This window comes from Ranitomeya variabilis, chromosome 5 (genome assembly GCF_051348905.1).
Source record: "Ranitomeya variabilis isolate aRanVar5 chromosome 5, aRanVar5.hap1, whole genome shotgun sequence".
Classification (NCBI taxonomy): Eukaryota; Metazoa; Chordata; class Amphibia; order Anura; family Dendrobatidae; genus Ranitomeya; species Ranitomeya variabilis.
The window spans coordinates 299,823,806-299,845,366 of NC_135236.1; the positions used below are offsets into that span (position 1 = coordinate 299,823,806).

General features: G+C 44.2%; 1 protein-coding gene across 1 annotated transcript in view; it reads right to left on the reverse strand.

Moving 5' to 3' along the window:
- Positions 1–21,561, reverse strand: part of LOC143773630 (uncharacterized) — a 138,696-nt gene that overhangs the window by 24,403 nt on the left and 92,732 nt on the right. The window contains exons 3-5 of the mRNA XM_077261026.1: positions 21,408–21,497; positions 16,951–17,145; positions 12,310–12,393 (exon numbers count right to left, since the gene is read on the reverse strand). Coding sequence (XP_077117141.1) covers positions 12,310–12,393; positions 16,951–17,145; positions 21,408–21,497 — 369 coding nt within the window. The remainder of the gene's footprint in view (positions 1–12,309; positions 12,394–16,950; positions 17,146–21,407; positions 21,498–21,561) is intronic.

Here is a 21,561-nt window from a genome sequence, read left to right on the forward strand (position 1 = left end):
AAATAGGAATTATCAAAGCCATTTTTTATAACAATTTTTTTTCTTTGTGCCCAATCCTGTGCAAGGTTCTACTGAACAACTTCGTTTGACCTGAAAAATAATTCAATATTTAAAAAAAAAAAAAAAAACTTGACAATTGTGTTAAATGAAATTGCATTAATGGAGTACCAAGAATCATAGTTACATAGTTTTACAGGCCGAAAAAAGGCACAGGTCTATCAAGATCAATGTTTCTCCACTAGTTATAAATTTTATATCACTAGTTTATTTTTAACTCACAATGAAATTTGTCTTTCAAGCCTGGAAAATAAGGAATCAACCAGAAAAGCTGGGTAGGGTACTCATAATAGTGAAAAAGCCTAATGCAACACAAGACTGTGAGCAGACACCTTGGTAAGTTCACATCCTAAAAGCAAGGACCTGCAACAGGCCACAGTGTTTTGCTGGTGTGTACGAGTGTAATATTGAACTATTACTTGATTACAAGTGTGTAAAAAAAAAAATCGTTTAACACATTGTGAGATAGACAGTTATATTTACATGTCTGGAATGTTGAGATTTTCATTTTGTCTTTACCAAAAAATCAAAAAATGTTTACAACCAAAGATGTGAAACAAATGGAAAAAATGTTATTACTTATGGTTCATACAAGTCAAGAAGCACGGTTTCTATGACAGATGAACCTTGGTTTCAGTATTTTTATACTGTATGAAAATTAGCACTAAGGGGACTTCAACTGCCCTCTTTTTTTCTGTAGAGCATGGGGAATTTAAAGAAATAGTTGTTTTTTTAAGATGCTATAATTCAGTATATCAAAACACAATCCACAGTCATATAGACTCAGCAGGTCCAGCACCTCCCTATCACTTGAATTTGTGCATTATTAGTCAAAGACTAGGTATACAACTTCCATTTTCAAAGTTCTTCAGAGCTGCAGAAATACAACATAATGTGATTTAGGCTATTATATTGCTATCCGTAATGTTGAGCTGTAAACCTTAACCTTCTATCCCTAGTCTGTAAAACCCTAAAATGACCACTGCTTTCCCTGCCCATCTTTTATGATGCCTTTGATAGCTTCATGGCATTAATTTAAGCATGTTCTCTTCAGCACTGTTGAAATGACACTACTGATTTTTTTTTGTAATGTAAAGAGCAAATTGTTCAAATTTGCTGGAACCTGCAAATTTGAGTAAATTTGACTTAAATTCGATTTGCAGTGGATCGATTCAATCATCTATGATAACAAGCTATGGTAGTATTCTGAGAATGTAATTATTAACCTGAGACACAATGTCTCAACTAGTGATTAGTGAACTCGAGGATGTTCGGGTTCGTCAGGTTCAAACTTGGGTTCGGTATCCGAACTTGACACCGAACCTGAACCGAAGAGAAATGGGGACATGAACTGCGGTGCGTTAAAATAGCTGTAAAATGGTCATAGTAAAGGCTAGGGGGCTGTAAAAGGAAGCTAAATGTGGGTAAGAGCAGGACAGTTTCCCTGCTTAAAGTAAAAAAAGAAAACAATTATAATCTTGAACCAGGAGGTGGAGGTCCAAGTGTAGGAGGACATTTATGAGTGGCAGTGTAGGTGGAAAAGGCTTAGGAGGAGGAGGTAGACAACACATATTTTTTTCATTTTTTGGGGGGGGGGACTCTGAAAACAGGCAGTGTAATTACAGTCATGGCCGAAAGTTTTGGCACTAGAGATGGGCGGAGCCAAACAGTAAAGTTCTGTCCCCGTACCGAACAACTACTGTTTGGGCACGGACACCGAACATGGACTTCACCAGGAGCTATTACATGAGTGATATCAATAGCTCAGAAATCAGACAGTATAGTCTTCCATACAGTATTATGGGCACCACATAGTGCTTAATACAGTATAATGAGCCCTATATAGTGTTCCATACAGTATGAGCCCCATATATTGTTCCTTACAGAATAATGGACCCCATATAATGCTACATACAGAATAATTAGCCCCATATATTGCTCCATACAGTATATGGGCACCATATAATGCTCCAGTATTTGATGGGCCCCATATATTGCCCCAATCAGAATGGGCCCAATATAATGCTCCAGATATAAATGGCCCAATAAGATGCTCCATATATAATGGGCCTCATACACTGCTCCATATGTAATTCGCCTCATAAGATGCTCCATGTTATGACCTGGTGGTTAAGAGGCCACACTGATATGACCTGGTGGCTAAAACGCAACATGGGACGAGCTCTGAGAAGGTGGTATCTCTACTGACCGCAGTCCCTAATCCTAACAACAACACTAGTAATAGCCGTGGGATGTTCCTGACTCTCCCTAGACACCTCTTCACAGCCTAAGAACTAACTACCCCTAAAGAAGGAAATAGAAAGCTATCTTGCCTCAGAGAAAACCCCAAAAGGAAAGACAGCCCCCCACAAATATTGACTGTGAGTGAAGAGGGAAATGACGTACACAGAAATGAAATCAGATTTCAGCAAAGGAGGCCAATACTAACTTGATAGACAGAGAGAAAAGGATACTGTGCGGTCAGTATTAAAAACTACAAAATCCACGCAGAGTTTACAAAAATGAACTCCACACCGACTCACGGTGTGGAGGGGCAAATCTGCTAAAGGAGCAGCAGTTCCACTCGAAACCACCAGAGGGAGCCCAAGGGCAGAACTCACAAAAATACCATTAGCAACCACAGGAGGGAGCTCCAGAACGGAATTCACAACAGTACCCCCCCTTGAGGAGGGGTCACCGAACCCTCACCAGAGCTCCCAGGCCGATCACGACGAGCCAAATGGAAAGCACGAACCAAATCGGCAGCATGAACATCGGAGGCCACAACCCAAGAATTATCCTCCTGGCTATAACCCTTCCACTTGACCAGATACTGAAGCTTCCGCCTCGAAAAACGAGAATCCAAAATCTTCTCCACCACATATTCCAATTCCCCCTCAACCAACACCGGAGCAGGAGGATCAACGGAGGGAACCATAGGTACCACATATCTCCGCAACAAGGATCTATGGAACACATTATGAATGGAAAAGGAAGCTGGAAGGGCCAAATGAAAAGACACCGGATTGATAATTTCAGAAATCTTATAAGGCCCAATAAAGCAAGGCTTGAACTTAGGGGAAGAAACCTTCATAGGAACATGACGAGAAGACAACCAGACCAAATCCCCAACACGAAGCCGGGGACCAACACACCGAACGACGGTTAGCAAAACGTTGAGCCTTTTCCTGAGACAACGTCAAATTGTCCACCACATGAGTCCAAATTTGCTGCAACCTGTCCACCACAGAATCCACACCAGGACAGTCAGAAGGCTCAAGCTGCCCTGAAGAAAAACGAGGATGAAAACCAAAATTACAAAAGAAAGACGAAACCAAGGTAGCCGAACTAGCCCGATTATTAAGGGCAAACTCGGCCAATGGCAAAAAGGTCACCCAATCATCCTGATCAGCAGACACGAAGCATCTCAAATAGGTTTCCAAGGTCTGATTGGTTCGCTCCGTTTGGCCATTTGTCTGAGGATGGAATGCTGAAGAAAAAGACAAATCAATGCCCATTCTAGCACAAAAGGACCGCCAAAACCTAGAAACGAACTGGGAACCTCTGTCAGACACAATATTCTCCGGAATACCATGCAAACGAACCACATGCTGAAAAAATAATGGAACCAAATCAGAGGAGGAAGGCAACTTAGGCAACGGTACCAAATGGACCATCTTAGAAAACCGGTCACAAACCACCCAGATGACAGACATCTTCTGAGAAACAGGAAGATCAGAAATAAAATCCATGGAAATATGTGTCCAGGGCCTCTCAGGAATAAGCAAAGGCAAAAGCAACCCACTGGCACGGGAACAGCAAGGCTTAGCCCGAGCACAGGTCCCACGGGACTGCACAAACGAACTCACATCACGCGACAAGGAAGGCCACCAAAAGGACCTAGCCACCAAATCTCTGGTACCGAAAATCCCAGGGTGACCAGCCAACACCGAACAATGAACCTCAGAAATTACCCTGCTAGTCCATCTATCAGGAACAAACAGTTTCCCCACAGGACAGCGGTCAGGTTTATCAGCCTGAAACTCCTGAAGTACCCGCCGCAAATCAGGGGAGATGGCAGAAAGAATCACCCCCTCCTTGAGTATCCCAGCCGGCTCAAGAACTCCCGGAGAATAAGGCAAAAAACTCCTAGAAAGGGCATCAGCCTTCACATTCTTAGATCCCGGAATATACGAGACCACAAAATCAAAACGTGAGAAAAATAGAGACCACCGAGCTTGTCTAGGATTCAACCGCTTAGCAGACTCGAGGTAAATCAAATTCTTATGATCAGTCAAGACCACCACGCGATGCTTGGCTCCTTCAAGCCAATGTCACCACTCCTCAAATGCCCACTTCATAGCCAACAACTCCCGATTGCCGACATCATAATTATGCTCAGCAGGCGAAAACTTTCTGGAGAAGAAAGCACATGGTTTCATCAAAGAGCCATCAGAATTTCTCTGAGACAAAACGGCCCCTGCCCCAATCTCAGAAGCATCAACCTCAACCTGAAAAGGGAGAGAAACATCTGGCTGACGCAACACAGGGGCAGAAGTAAAACGACGTTTAAGCTCCTGAAAGGCATCAACAGCCGCTGAGGACCAATTCATCACATCAGCGCCCTTCCTCGTCAAATCGGTCAGCGGCTTCACCACACTAGAAAAATTAGCAATAAAGCGGAAATAAAAATTGGCAAAGCCCAAAAATTTCTGAAGGCTCTTTACAGATGTAGGTTGAGTCCAATCATGAATGGCCTGGACTTTAACAGGGTCCATTTCAATAGCCGAGGGAGAAAAAATGAAACCCAAAAAAGAAACCTTCTGAACTCCAAAGAGGCACATAGACCCCTTCACAAACAACGCATTAGCACAAAGGACCTGAAATACCATCCTAACCTGCCTCACATGAGACTCCCAATCATCGGAGAAAACCAAAATATCATCCAAATACACAATCATGAATTTATCCAGATAATTCCGGAAGATATCATGCATAAAGGACTGAAATACTGATGGAGCATTAGAGAGCCCGAATGGCATCACAAGATATTCAAAATGGCCTTCGGGCGTATTAAATGCTGTTTTCCATTCATCACCTTGTTTAATACGCACGAGATTATACGCCCCTCGAAGGTCGATTTTAGTAAACCAACTGGCACCCTTAATCCGAGCAAACAAATCAGAAAGTAAAGGTAAAGGGTACTGGAATTTGACAGTGATCTTATTGAGAAGGCGATAATCTATACAGGGTCTCAAGGAGCCATCCTTCTTGGCAACAAAGAAAAATCCCGCTCCCAATGGTGATGAAGACGGGCGAATATGCCCCTTCTCCAAGGACTCCTTTACATAACTCCGCATAGCGGCATGCTCTGGCACAGACAGATTGAAAAGTCGGCCCTTAGGGAACTTACAGCCAGGAATCAAATTAATGGCACAATCGCAGTCCCTATGAGGAGGCAGGGAACTGGACTTGGGTTCATCAAATATATCCTGGAAATCCGACAAAAACTCAGGAACTTCAGAAGAAGGGGGCGAGGAAATGGACATCAAAGGAATATCACTATGTATCCCCTGACAACCCCAACCAGTTACAGACATAGATCTCCAATCCAGCACTGGATTATGTACCTGTAACCATGGAAAACCCAGCACAACAACATCATGCAAATTATGCAACACCAAAAAGCGAATATTTTCCTGATGTGCTGGAGCCATGTACATGGTTAACTGTGTCCAGTACTGAGGTTTATGCTTGGCCAATGGCGTAGCATCAATCCCCCTTAAGGGAATAGGACTCTGCAAAGGCTCCAAGGAAAAACCACAGCGCTTGGCAAATTCTAAGTCCATTAAGTTCAGGGCAGCGCCAGAATCCACAAATGCCATAACAGAAAAGGACGACAATGAGCAAATCAGGGTAACAGACAAGAGAAATTTAGGCTGTACAGTACTAATGGTAACAGACCTAGGGACCCTCTTAGTACGCTTAGGGCAATCAGAAATAGCATGAGTAGAATCACCACAGTAAAAACACAGGCCATTCTGACGTCTGAATTTCTGCTGTTCTGCTCTAGTCAAAATCCTATCACATTGCATAGGCTCAGGACTCTGCTCAGAGGACACTGCCATATGTTGCACCACCTTGCGCTCGCGCAAGCGCCGATCAATCTGAATGGCCAAAGACATTGACTCATTCAGACCAGCAGGCGTAGGAAACCCCACCATAACATCTTTAAGGGCTTCAGAAAGACCCTTTCTGAAAATCGCTGCCAGGGCATACTCATTCCATTTTGTGAGCACAGACCACTTTCTAAATTTCTGGCAGTATACTTCTGCTGCTTCCTGACCCTGACACAGAGCCAGCAAAGTTTTTTCTGCCTGATCCACAGAATTAGGCTCGTCATACAGCAATCCGAGCGCTTGAAAAAATGCATCAATATTAAGCAATGCAGGATTTCCTGGCTCAAGGGAGAATGCCCAGTCCTGCGGGTCGCCACGCAGCAAAGAAATAACAATCTTCACCTGCTGAATGGGGTCACCAGAGGAACGGGGTCTCAGAGCAAAAAACAATCTGCAATTATTTTTAAAGTTCAAAAATTTAGATCTATCCCCAGAAAACAAATCAGGAATAGGAATTCTAGGCTCTAATACCGGAGTCTGGACAACATAATCTTGGATACTCTGTACCCTTGCAGCGAGTTGATCCACGCGCAAGGACAGACCCTGAACCTCCATATCAGCACCAAAATCCTGAACCACCCAGAGATTAAGGGGAAAAAAAAGACAAAACAAGCTGCAAAGGAAAAAAAATGGCTCAGAACTTTCTTTTCCCTCTTTTGAGATGCATTTAACACATTTGTGGCCAGCTGTACTGTTATGACCTGGTGGTTAAGAGGCCACACTGATATGACCTGGTGGCTAAAACGCAACATGGGACGAGCTCTGAGAAGGTGGTATCTCTACTGACTGCAGTCCCTAATCCTAACAACAACACTAGTAATAGCCGTGGGATGTTCCTGACTCTCCCTAGACACCTCTTCACAGCCTAAGAACTAACTACCCCTAAAGAAGGAAATAGAAAGCTATCTTGCCTCAGAGAAAACCCCAAAAGGAAAGACAGCCCCCCACAAATATTGACTGTGAGTGAAGAGGGAAATGACGTACACAGAAATGAAATCAGATTTCAGCAAAGGAGGCCAATACTAACTTGATAGACAGAGAGAAAAGGATACTGTGCGGTCAGTATTAAAAACTACAAAATCCACGCAGAGTTTACAAAAATGAACTCCACACCGACTCACGGTGTGGAGGGGCAAATCTGCTTTCCCAGAGCTTCCAGCTAGCCTGAATATGACATAGTGACAAGCTGGACAAAAAGAGACATATTTGCAAAGCAATAGAGTCCAAGCAAATGGACAAACAAAACTAGCAAAAACTTATCTTTTGCTGACAAGGACAGGCCATATGAGACATCCAAGGAGAGAACCAAATCCAACCAAGAACATTGACAGCTGGCATGAACTAAAGCCCAGAGCAGGTTTAAATAACAAACCCAGGCAAGGCGATTAGTGAAGGCAGCTGCCACAGCTACCTAAAGGAGCAGCAGTTCCACTCAAAACCACCAGAGGGAGCCCAAGGGCAGAACTCACAAAAATACCATTAGCAACCACAGGAGGGAGCTCCAGAACGGAATTCACAACAGCTCCATATATAATTGGCCCCATAAGATGCTTCAAATGTAATTGGCCCCATAAAATACTTCATATATAATTGGCCTCATATACTGCTCCATATGTAATTGGCCCCATATACTGCTATATATATGTTATTGGCCCCATATACTGTTCCCTATGTAATTGGCCTCATAAGATGATCCAAACATTAAAAAAAAAGAAATACTCACCTCTCCTCGCTGGTCGCTGCTCTGCTCCAGACTCGTCAGTGTCAGCGTCATCCAGCTCTCTGCACTTTGACTGTTCAGGCAGAGGGTGCACAGTACTGACATCATCACGCCCTCTGACCTGATCGTCACAGAGGGGACGCAGAAGATGCCACAGCGGTGGAACAGGGAGAGGTAAGTATTTCAAGTCCCAGGGCACGGAGCAGGTAGAGAGGTCCACTCGCGGGGGCCAGCACTGACTCAGCCTGAGACTAAGAGCACTTGTGTGTTCGAAACGCGTACAGTTTATACAGGCACTCTCCATCCGGTATATCCGTTTTTTTAATGTCCTATAGCCTATTTCTATTTTAAATGAATACTATTAAAGTTAAGTAATTTTAGCTCTTGGAGCTGGATTTCCTTTTTTCCACATATGCACATATGAGGTAATACATGTTGTTGTGCCTGTGCACAGGCTTAGAGGCACAGTACTTGCACAGGCAGGGGTTCAGAGTAGACACAGGGGATTTTTGGCACAGCATTCCCAGAGGCAGGTTTGTAGCGTACACACAAAGGCTTAAAGGCACTGTACTCACACAGGCAGGGGTGCAGAGTATACACGGAGGCTTAAAGGCAGAGTTATGTTTTAGTCTCAGCCTACAACGGTAAACATTTTTTCTTTAGGCACAGCCAAAACTCATACAGATATAGTGGTAGAGTAGAATTATTTTTTAGGCACACTACTCATATAGACACAGCGGTAGCGTAAAATTAATTTTTTGGCCCACAAATGGCAAAGAGATGGCTGCAGAGTATAATTTTTTATGCACACTTCTTGTATAGACACGGCTGCATTTTACTGAGAGGCCTTTTGGAACAGTTCTCCCACAGGCAGAGATGAAGAGTACTGTAAGGCAGTGACCGGTGTCACATGTAAGGGTCGCTGTGTGTTCCCCCGACGATACGCATGGAGGCGTATTGAGGCCGTGAGAGTGCATTGCAGTCACAGGCGTAGCTGTGGTTTCAATGAAGGATAAAAGTGAGCTTAGGTCTTGGACATGCTGGTTGTCCAAGCTAGAACCTGCTCTGGGCTTTTGTGTTTTGAAACGGACTACAGGATGTTAGTGGTGCAGTCCATTTCATTCCCGGCCTGGGTCTTCCATGTGGCCTATGGCCACAGATTCCAGTTAGAGGCCCTGCAGTAAAGGGTTTGGGTGTGTCGGGGTCAGTGTCCGTGTTAGTTTGGTCTGGCAAGCGTGCAGAGCAGAAGGCTCTGCAGAGCTCCACCTGTGTGAGGCAACACAGGCAAACAGAGCTGAAAGGCCTGGCACCCACAGCGTACACGGCGGTGCAGTCACCCATGGCAACCAGTCTCAGAGGTGGACTGGGGTGTTTATTGACTGCAATCTGGAGGATATGGTTCCCAGCTGCGATCAGCAGAATATCGTGTGCTGTGTTTTGCTGTTTTGGTCCATGGGTCTCTTGTTGCCAGGGTCAACCCCAAAGGACAAAAAGTGGAGGTGATGGGTATCCATGGGGAAATCCAGCAGTACCCGACCGCGGAGGTTAATTTTTCTACATCATGTGGGGACATTAAAGATGTGGTGAAGATCCTTCCATAAGGGACTGTGTTGAGAAGAAACTTGCCCCTGTTCTGGTCCCTGTGGGAGACCAGGGTCAATCCTCCCAAGGTGTTATTTCGGGCATAGAACCCGAAGATCCCAAGTCAGGGATACCTGCCATAGGGGTGGCCAACCTAGGGACAGAGTGTAACCCCAATTGGTATCCCCTAGAGATATTGGCAGGAGAGGTCGAGGAGACCCCACTGAGCACCGAGCTGAAAATGTCCCCTGGTAAGTTCAGGACAGTTCAGTTCCAGGGTCCCACGCAGAGACGCATGTATAAAATGAAAGCTGGGAGGAACCGGGAGTGTGTGGTCATGGAGGCAACTACAGACGTATGCACGAGGAACCCTTGGCCAAGGATGTGGCCGGGGGTCAGGGTAAAATGCATAGAGCTCTCGCTAGACAGCAGTGTCGGAAGGCTCTGGTACGGGTGCGACATGGTACGAATGTATGCCCGGAGTTGCCAGGATGGACCTCGGCGTTTCGGCGGGACGTAGTCACCAAGGCACGGGTAAGGGTACAGAGGAAACGGTACCAAGGGCCCAAAGGCAGGTACTTAGGTTACAGGATGAGCTGCGGGGTAGGGAACCCCAAATAAACAAGGTTGAGACCACCCAAAACTGGCCCAAATCTACTGTTAGTCAGGAAAGTGGCCGTGTCATCTGCAACGGAGAACGGGGAGGTGGTTGGTCGGGTAACAAAGTATGGAGAAGAAACACAAAGGGGAGGGATGCTTGCGTCAACCAATGGTTCCGGTCCCTACTTTGGTTTCTCAGTACTGTGTCGGGTGGGGTGTCACATGGTCATGCGGATGCCCTGTCACGCGCCCATGTGGCGTGAGAAATGCTCAACCCCACAGGTTTGAACAGAGGAAGGGGGTATGTGAGGCAATGACCAGTGTCACATATAAGGGTCGCTGTGTGTGTTCCCCCCACAATGTGCACAGAGGCGTATTGAGGCCATGAGAGTGCATTGCAGTCACAGGCGTAGCTGTGATTGCAATGCAGGATAAAAGTGAGTATAGGTCTTGGACATGCTGGTTGTCCAAGGCAGATTTAGGGAAAACCTGCTGTGGGCTTTTGTATTTTGAAACGGACTACAGGATGTTAGTGGTGCAGTCCGTTTCATTCCTGGCCAGGTTTTCCCGTGTGGCCTATGGCCACAGATTCCAATTAAAAGCCCTGCAGTAAAGGGTTTAAGTGTGTCAGGGTCAGTGTTAGCTTGGTCTGGCAAGTGTGTAGGGTAGAAGGCTCTGCAGAGCTCCACCTGTGTGAGGCAACACAGGCAAGCAGAGTTGAAAGGTCTGGCACCCACAATGTACACGGCGGTGCAGTCGCCCACGGCAACAGGTCTCAGAGGTGGACTGGCGTGCTTACTGACTGCAATCTGGAGGATACGGTTCCCGACTGAGATCCGGAGGATATCGTGTGCTGTGTTTTGCTGTGAGTTGAACATTAAAGAGACTTTTGTTTTGAACTTTGGTGGGTCATTGCCTCATCACTGCTCAATGTGGATACTGCTGTACTACAGTACACACAGAGGCCTAAAGACAGAGTACTCCCACAATTAGGGTTACAGAGTAGACACAGAGGCTTAAAGGCACAGTATGGTGGGAAAAATACTCAAACAGAAAAGTCCAGCACCATGTGTTCTCCTTATTTGTCTGCTAAATCCCAGATTAAACCTTCATACAACAGGAATCTTGGGTTCCAATCAAAAAATAAGACAGTTTGTGGAATGTGAGAAAAAGAGAGATGACATTCACCGTTCCTTTAAATCCTCCTTTATTAGAAAAGGTTAAAATATTACATAAGGCTCAGAATGTGATTCTGTGTGGAGAAAGACCTTTCACGTTTGACTCCAGGACTCATTGAAGTGTAGTGAAGTGTGAAATGGCCATCGTCTACACAGAGTCACATTCTGAGCATGCTGCTTTCTTTTAACCTTTTATAATAAAGGAAAATTTTAAAGGGACAGTGAATGCCATTTCTCATGTTAAAGGCACAGTACTCCCACATGCGGGGGTTAAGAGTACAAACACCTCAGATTTTTGGTATAGTACTCCCATATATATAGGTAAAGAGTACACACAGAGGCTTAAAGGTACAGTACTCCCACAGATGAGGGTTCAGAGTACACACAGCGGCTTTTTGGCACAGTACTCCCACTGAAATACGTGCAGAGTACACAAATAGGCTTTTTTTTGCAGAGTGCACAGTCTAATTATGTCCCTCACGCCAGCAGAGAAGAATAGCGGCGGCACTCGTGATGAGGCATTTATACTATCTCTGGGTTACTTAGTGCCCCAATCACTGCCATGCCAACTCTTGGCATGGCTGTGATGGCTCAGGAAGTGCCCACAGCCTAAAAGCTTATTGATTGACTGTGCTGCAGCCTTTCAAGAATTTTTTTTAGACATCCGAAACAGAACAGAAACCAGACATCCGTTAAAAAGTCCATGTTCAGGGTTCGGTACAGGACACTAGGTGTTGGGCAGGAACCCCGAACTTTACAGTTCAGGTTCGCTCATCCCTAGTCCCAACCTATTAGTCTTCATGTTTCCTTATATATAGTTCATTCAACATTATATGCCAAGGAAAGGTTAAAAAAAAAAAAAAGTCTCTTCTCCTCTCCCAAACGTTGCATATTTTTGTATTTTCTGAGCTAGTATATATGTAATTATATATGGCAAATGAAAAATATTTTCACAACTAGTGAATAAAAATATTTTATAATCTACTTACATTACCTGTACAATTTGTTACTTCTACTGGATGTGACCTGTTGCATTTTCCATGTGAACCAATGTTGTTTGGATGTGACCCTTTACTTTCTATGGAAAAATTAATCACAAAAGAACAATGAAAGTGTATCTTAATTTATTAACATTTCTGATACAGTGTAGCTCACTAAAATCCCTGTTGATCTGTGGGGTCTGGTTTCTCAGACCCATCTCAATCTCTCAAACCAATACAACAGCGCAGATGAAAAGTCTATGCTAATGATTGAGCTGAGCACTTCTGCCCAGTAGCTTTAAGGGGTATACCCATCTCCTAGATCCTATCATAATAATAATAATAAATATCTCCAATTAGAAATGTAGTATATAGTTCTTTTGATAAACTGTCGCTTAACCCATGAGCATGGTGTTGCAGTAGCTTTGATATAGATGGTTATGAACCACTAGATGGTGGCCCGATTCTAACGCATCGGGTATTCTAGAATATGTATGTATGTATATAGCAGCCACATAGTATATAGCACAGGCCACGTAGTATATAGGAGCCATGTAGTATATAGCAGACAAATACTACGTGGCCTGTGCTATATACTATGTGGCTGCTATATACATACATACATATTGTAGAATACCCGATGTGTTAATACAGACCACACAGTATGTAACAGTGGCCACGCAGTATATAACATAGCCCAAACAGTATATAACACAGCCCACACAGTATATAACACAGGCCAAACAGTATATAACTGAGCCCACGCAGTGTATAACACTGGCCACGTAATATATAGCACAGCCCACGCAGTATACACTCACTGGCCACTTTATTAGGTACACCTGTCCAACTTCTTGTTAACACTTAATTTCTAATCAGCCAATCACATGGCGGCAACTCAGTGCATTTAGGCATGTAGACATGGTCAAGACAATCTCCTGCAGTTCAAACCGAGCATCAGTATGGGGAAGAAAGGTGATTTGAGTGCCTTTGAACGTGGCATGGTTGTTGGTGCCAGAAGGGCTGGTCTGAGTATTTCAGAAACTGCTGATCTACTGGGATTTTCACGCACAACCATCTCTAGGGTTTACAGAGAATGGTCTGAAAAAGAAAAAAAATCCAGTGAGCGGCAGTTCTGTGGGCGGAAATGCCTTGTTGATGCCAGAGGTCAGAGGAGAATGGGCAGACTGGTTCGAGCTGATAGAAAGGCAACAGTGACTCAAATCGCCACCCGTTACAACCAAGGTAGGCCTAAGAGCATCTCTGAACGCACAGTGCGTCGAACTTTGAGGCAGATGGGCTACAGCAGCAGACGACCACACCGGGTACCACTCCTTTCAGCTAAGAACAGGAAACTGAGGCTACAATTTGTACAAGCTCATCGAAATTGGACAGTAGAAGATTGGAAAAACGTTGCTTGGTCTGATGAGTCTCGATTTCTGCTGCGACATTCGGATGGTAGGGTCAGAATTTGGCGTAAACAACATGAAAGCATGGATCCATCCTTCCTTGTATGGAGCATCTTTGGGATGTGCAGCCGACAAATCTGCGGCAACTGTGTGATGCCATCATGTCAATATGGACCAAAATCTCTGAGGAATGCTTCCAGCACCTTGTTGAATCTATGCCACGAAGAATTGAGGCAGTTCTGAAGGCAAAAGGGGGTCCAACCCGTTACTAGCATGGTGTACCTAATAAAGTGGCCGGTGAGTGTATAACACAGCCCACATAGTATCTAACACTGGCTAGGTAGTATATAGCAGCCACGCGGTATATAACACAGCCCACGTAGTATATAGCAGTGTGGGCACCATATCCCTGTTAAAAAAAATAATTAAAATAAAAAATAGTTATATACTCACCCACCGGGATCCAGCGTAGCTGTGCCAATGTGTGCGCGGCTGCCGCCATCTTCCGTTCCCAGGATGCATTGCGAAATTACTCAGATGACTTAGCGGTCTCGCGAGACCGCTAAGTGTTCTGGGTAATTTCGCAATGCATCTCTGGGAACGGAAGCTGGCAGCAGCCGCGCGCGCCTGGGCGGACTACGGAAGGTGAGAATAGCGAGTTTTTTGTTTTTTTATTATTTTTAACATGACATCTTTTTACTATTGATGCTGCATAGACAGCATCAATAGTAAAAACTTGGGGACACACAGGGTTAATAGCAGCGTTAACGGAGTGCGTTACCCGCGGCATAACGCGGTCCATTAACGGTGGCATTAACCCTATGTCAGCGCTGACTGGAGGGGAGTATGGAGCGGGCGCTGGGCACTGACTGGACGGGAGTAGGGAGGGACTAATTCTCGGCTGGACTGTGCCCGTCGCTGATTGGTTCCGGCAGCCAGGACAGGCAGCTGGCGAGACCAATCAGCGATGCGGGATTTCAGTGACGGAAGTTGCCAACAGACAGACAGACAGAAGGACAGACAGAAAGATGGAAGTGACCCTTAGACAATTATATAGTAGATAACAACTAATTAACTGTTACTATATAAGTGAAAGAGAAATATATACAGTATATATAACTTTGACCCACTTGTCCTCAATGCTCTTGTGTACAAGATTGATTATTGCTATTTTACCGGCCAGTCAATAATCAGCATACCAGAAACTACTTAATCTTAATAGCACTAAAAATAATAGATGAACATTCAGAATAAGTTAATCAAAATAATACTACAGGGTGCCAGAGTAAGCAAGCAACATCAGACACAGTAGCATTTTTTGTTATTATTCATCTACTATATAATTGTCTAAGGGTCACTTCCGTCTTTCTGTCTGTCTGTCCTTCTGTCTTTCTGTCACGGATATTCATTGGTCGCGGCCTTTGTCTGTCATGGAATCCATGTCGCTGATTGGTCTCGCCAGCTGCCTGTCATGGCTGCCACGACCAATCAGCGACGGCCACAGTCCGATTAGTCCCTCCCTACTCCCCTGCAGTCAGTGCCCGGCTCCCGCTCCATACTCCCCGCAGTCACCGCTCACACAGGGTTAATGCCGGCGGTAACGGACCGTGTTATACCGCGGGTAACTCACTCCGTTACCGCCGCTATTAACCCTGTGTGACCAAGTATTTACTATTGACGCTGCCTATGCAGCGTCAATAGTAAAAACATCTAATGTTTACAAATAATAAAAAAAATAAAAAATCATTATATACTCACCTTCCGCCGGCAGGTTTCTGTGGCAAGGATGGTATGCGCGAAGGACCTGCCATGACGTCACGGTCATGTGACCGCGACGTCATCACAGGCCCTGTGCGCCTGCGCGAGAAGGACCTGGCATGACGTCACGGTCATGTGACCGTTGCGTCATGGCAGTTCCTTCTCGCCCAGGCGCGAAGAAGCTGCGGTACCATGGGACAGGCAGGGACAGCGTCAGGAGCGCCAGGAGCAGGTGAGTATTTCAGTCACCTGTCCGCGTTCCATCCGCCGGGCGCCACTCTGTCTTCCCATCCTCTTGCAGTGACTGTGCAGGTCAGAGGGCGCGATGACGTATTAGTGTGTGTGCCGCCCTCTGCCTGAACAGTCAGTGCGGAGAGACGGGACGCTGAGGAGCAGCGACGAGAGGTGAGTATGTTATTTTTTTTTTTTTTTATTGCAGCAGCAGCATTACATGTGGCACAATGCTGTATGGAGCGTCTATGTGGCCATAATGAACTGCATGGAGCATTATATGGAGCATTATATGGGGCCATAACTGCATGGAGCATTATATGGGGCATCTATGGGACCATAACTGCATGGAGCATTATATGGGGTATCTATGGGGCCATAACTGCATGGAGCATTATATGGGACATCTATGGGGCCATAATGAACTGCATGGAGCATTATATGGAGCATTATATGGGGCTATAACTGCATGGAGCATTATATGGAGCATCTATGGGGCCATAACTGCATGGAGCATTATATGGGACATCTATGGGGCCATAACTGCATGGAGCATTATATGGAGCATCTATGGGGCCATAACTGCATGGAGCATTATATGGAGCATCTATGGGGCCATAACTGCATGGAGCATTATATGGGGCATCTATGGGGCCATAACTGCATGGAGCATTATATGGGGCATCTATGGGGCCATAACTGTATGGAGCATTATATGGGACATCTATGGGGCCATAACTGCATGGAGCATTATATGGGACATCTATGGGGCCATAATGAACTGCATGGAGCATTATATGGAGCATTATATGGGGCCATAACTGCATGGAGCATTATATGGGGCATCTATGGGGCCATAACTGCATGGAGCATTATATGGGGCATCTATGGGGCCATAACTGCATGGAGCATTATATGGGACATCTATGGGGCCATAATGAACTGCATGGAGCATTATATGGAGCATTATTATATGGGGCCATAACTGCATGGAGCATTATATGGGGCATCTATTTGGCCATAACTGCATGGAGCATTATACTATGTGACTGGGCAAAATACTATGTGACTGGGCAATATACTACGTGACTGGGCAATATACTACGTGGACATGCATATTCTAGAATACCCGATGCGTTAGAATCGGGCCACCATCTAGTATTCAATAATTGTTATGTTTTATTTGATCAATCAGAGTAAAGCAACAATTATTCGCTGAATAACCTTTCAATTATATATTTATTACTGGATACTCACTGTTGATACATTCATCATATAACTTGATCCAGTCAACGCTTCCACTGGAATCCTGACATCTCATCACTCCATGGGTTCTGTTGTCGTCAAGATGATCACACTTCAATCTGTAATGTAATTCTTGTCCTATTGGAAATTTTGATTGAGACAAGTCTAATTGTGCATTTATTACAGATGGTATTGGACCACAGTAATCTGTAGAAGAGATAAGGGTCATACTTGTTTTGGAATGTAATTTACAATTTAATACTGTACATTTGGCATAGTATGATCTAATTTCAGTCTGCACAAATATCGTTAGATAAATATTCCAAGTCTAGTTGGTTTAGCATAAATGTAATACCTTTTACAATGTCACAGAGCTGGTGTAAAATGAAGAAAACAGCCGCACTCAAGTTTTTAATTTTTAGATGCATAGCAAGAACAAAAGTTTATTCAGGTCACCACAATGTTTAGGCAAAAAGTGGAGAGGGTCTCCGTAGTGGGTATAAAGTAGGTAACATTTCGACCCCGTGATGGGTCTTTGTCAAACCTCACTAAAATAATAAGTATATACATAATTAGAAGCGTGATAGGGTTACAGGAGACATAGATAGATAAACAACAGGCATGTGAAGAGATGCATGAAACTCTACATTATGTGGTTGTGGCCTATGTGCATAATATATACAGATATATACAAACATTATACAAGAATACAGGAATAATAAACAAGCCCAAATCAATTTGATTGCAGGAGCGTCATGGAGAGCGGACTATATAAAGCATTACGAGGGGGCGAACAGGAAGGCTGGCAAAGGACCTAAAATTACATAGAAATGCAACACCATAGGTTTGGGGGGTGTACACACAACTACACAACTGACCTTATAAGAAGATAAAGGTAAACACACGGAGCTGGAGTAGAAGGAATATGGAGAGTTTCCCAGTATGGACTGTGAAGGAAGGGATAGAACTAAGTGAGAGACTATCACAACTGCATAATAGGGAGGGAAAGGGGACATACCTATAGTAGATAGGCGAAGAGATCCGGTATGGCACGGAAGGGGATGTCCCTTAAGATCCTGTGGGTGGCTAGGGTGGGAGAGGAAAGGATTAGAGCAGCATTTACCTTGCAGAATAGCAGGACAAAAATGTCAAGAGCATACCTGGGAGAACTGAGAAAGGAGTCTGATGGTGAGGAGCACTGACATTGGTGGTCAGTGGTAGTGGGTGGTCCTCTTACCACCATCGTCCACTAGGATTCCCACTCTTTTGTCCTCCCCTTCTTGCAGTATCCCGTTCCCCATTCCCATATCTTTATCTATGTCCTCGTTCATTAAACCATTACACCGCTCCCCTGGCCTCAGATGCCCTTCTCCCTCTGCTCTTTGCTGCAGCCTTCCACCAGCATCTGCATTTCTACACGCCTCACTGGCGTACGCTGACATCGTACGTTTTGTCTAAACATTGTGGTGACCTGAATAAACTTTTGTTCTTGCTATGCATCTAAGAATTCAAAACTTGAGTGCGGCTGTTTTCTTCAATTTATGACTTTCGATTGGATTATCCACGTTCAGCCAGAACTTATCTAACTATATACGGAGTGCACGCCATTTTTTTGTTTATAACAGAGCTGGTGTAAACTGTACAATAAAAACATATATTTCTGACTATATATAACAAATGCATTATATGACGGTATCCTGATCATCAGCAGAACACACATGACCAGCTAACAATCTTTAACCCTTCACCGCACTTCATGGGGGGATGCCTGGACACCAGAGATACCGGTGGGATGATCAGGGGAACGGGGGAACCTATTTCTCTCTCCTCTGATGGAAATTCTGACTTTTTAAAACATTTTTTGCGGTCGCCGTTATACTGTTAATAACGGTGATCGCAACCCCGGAGTCGGTAAAAACCGACCCGAATCATGTTCTCTGGGGTCTTAGAGACCCTGGAGAAAATCTGATGCTGGGGGGCGCTATACACTTAAACCTCAGCGCCGTTAAAAAGCGGAGTTGTGGTTTAAGCACCCTTAACTGCCGCTGTAGGCATATCGACGGTCATCAAGGGGTTAAGGTGTTGCTTCAGCATTTCAACTGATTTGAGATCAAGACATATTTGGCTTTAGAATACTTTGGTATACAGAGGAGTTCATTTTGACTCTATGGCTGAAAGGTGCCAAGGTTGTGCGCTAAAACATCCCCCCTCCACCATCAAGCTTGACAGTATGATGTGTTTGTACTGACATGCTGGGTTTAGGTTTTGTCAACTGTGAGACAAGGAATTATGGTTAAACATCTCCACTTTGGTCTCGTCTTTCAAGAGGACAATGTTTCAAAAATTCAGATGCAACTTTGCAAACTACAGCCTTGCTGCCATGATGATCTTTTTAGAAAAACAGTCTGTCTCAAGTAAGTCACACTATCAACCTTTTTCTAATTGTAGCAATATGAACTTGAACATTTAACCCCTTCACCCCAAAGCCTGTTTTCACCTTCCTGACCAGGCCAATTTTTACAATTCTTACCACTGTCCCTTTATGAGGTTATAACTCTGGAACGCTTCAATGGATCCCGGTGATTCTGTGAGTGTTTTCTCGTTACATATTGTACTTTATGATAGTGGTAACATTTCTTTGATATGACTTGCGTTTATTTGTGAAATAAATGGACATTTGGTGAAAATTTTGAAAATTTAGCAATTTTCAAACTTTTAATTTTTATGCCCTTAAATCAGAGAGTCATATAGCACAACATAGTTAATAAACAACATTTCTCACATGTCTACTTTACATAAGCACAATTTTGGAAACATCATTTTTTTTGTTAGGAAGCAGATTTACTCTGGACTCCGTCTGGCCCCTGTTTAGTGGAGCACTAAAAAATACTCGGAGGACCCCCGAACGTGCTCGAGAAATCACGAGTAACGAGTGTATTCGCTCATCACTAATCACTATATAATGTCAGATCACTGATCTAACACTGCGCAGCAGAGTATCAGATCAGCGATCTGACAGACAAGGAAGGAGGCATGCCACCTTCCCTCAAGGACCCAGAAGACCATCTTGGGTCTCCAATCATCATGCCAATGTGATCGCATCATGTTGGCTTGAAGGAAGCACACATGGAGCCCCCTCCCTATACGATGCTTCTCTATGCCACTTTCTCTACTGACAGCCGCATCAGAGGGGTTAAATGCCTGCGATTGGTGCTAGCACCGATCGTGGACATTGCTGCGGGGTGTCAGCTGTCACAATCGCTGCAGCGCTCAGCGTGAGGCCGCGCGATCGTGCTGCCATAGATATACTGCTCTTTGCGAGAACACACCTCCCGCAGAGCAGTATATGTACGGCGCATGTCGAGAAGGGGTTAATTTGCCAAGGCATTTAGGCTACGTTCACACGCTGCGGTTTTTGGTGCGGATCCGCAGCGGAATTGCAGCTGCGGATCCGCATCCTTTTTCCATGCAGGTTACAGTACAATGTAACCCAATGGAAAACAAAACCCGCTGTTCCGACGATCCTTTTTTTCGCAGGAAAATCCGCGCGGATTTGCCTGCGGAAAAAAGAAGTACCATGTCACTTCTTTCTGCGGATTCCGCTGCGGGTTTCCAACAGCACCAATAGGAAACTGCAGTTGGAAACCCGCAGTGGAATCCGCAGTAGAAAAAGGATCAAAACCCGCAGAGAAAAGCACTGCGGTTTTCACTGCGGATTTTCAAAAAAAAGGACCAGAAAAATCCGCAGTGAAAAAAGGATCGTGTGAACGTAGCCTTATAGTCTGAACTGTAACTCTTGTTTTTTTTGCAATTTCTCTGAGTGGTGCACATTTCGAATGATGCATGAATTTGCTTGGAAGTCTGCTCTTAGGACAATTGTCATCTATCTTGAATGATTTCCACTTGTGGATAATCTTTCTTATTGTAGAATGAAGGACTCCAAATTGTTTGAAAATGGCCTGTACCCATTCCTAGATTGATGGGCAGCAACAATTGCTTCTCTAAGATCATTGCTGATGTCTTTCCTCGTTAGCATTTTACTAACACCAACCTGAATGCATCAGACCAGCACCCTGACCTGCTTTTATAGAGGTGATCACACTTGCTGGTGAGCAATTAATCAACTGAATCTAGCTGTTACTTGCTCTCTTCATTACTATGGTAGCAGTAAAGGTGTACTTTTTTAATTTTAAGTTTAAGACCTTCTGAGGACCAGATGTTTCTTTAGTATGTCCGGATATGTAAAACCATAGAATTGAACAATGTACTTAGTTTTTTTAATGAACAGTATAAAATAAAATACAAAGACTTAAAATGAAGGTAAGGCTAGGTTAATATCATAGACTTGAACCAATTTCTGCATGAATTTCATATTTCTGTCCTGAATTACAAACACTAGTGTGAACCTAGCCTAGTTTATTTCTAGAATAAGAAAGGAAATAAATGATCATATTAAGTATTATTATTACCTTTTGTTATTGTTTCATTCACATTAGTTGGCACTTCACAATTAGATGACTCCTTTCCAATCTGTATATTTGTAGTTCTGCCATGAACCTCTGAGATATAAACAATAGATATAGTAGATCATAATTAAATTTAAGAGTTCATTGATACTTACAA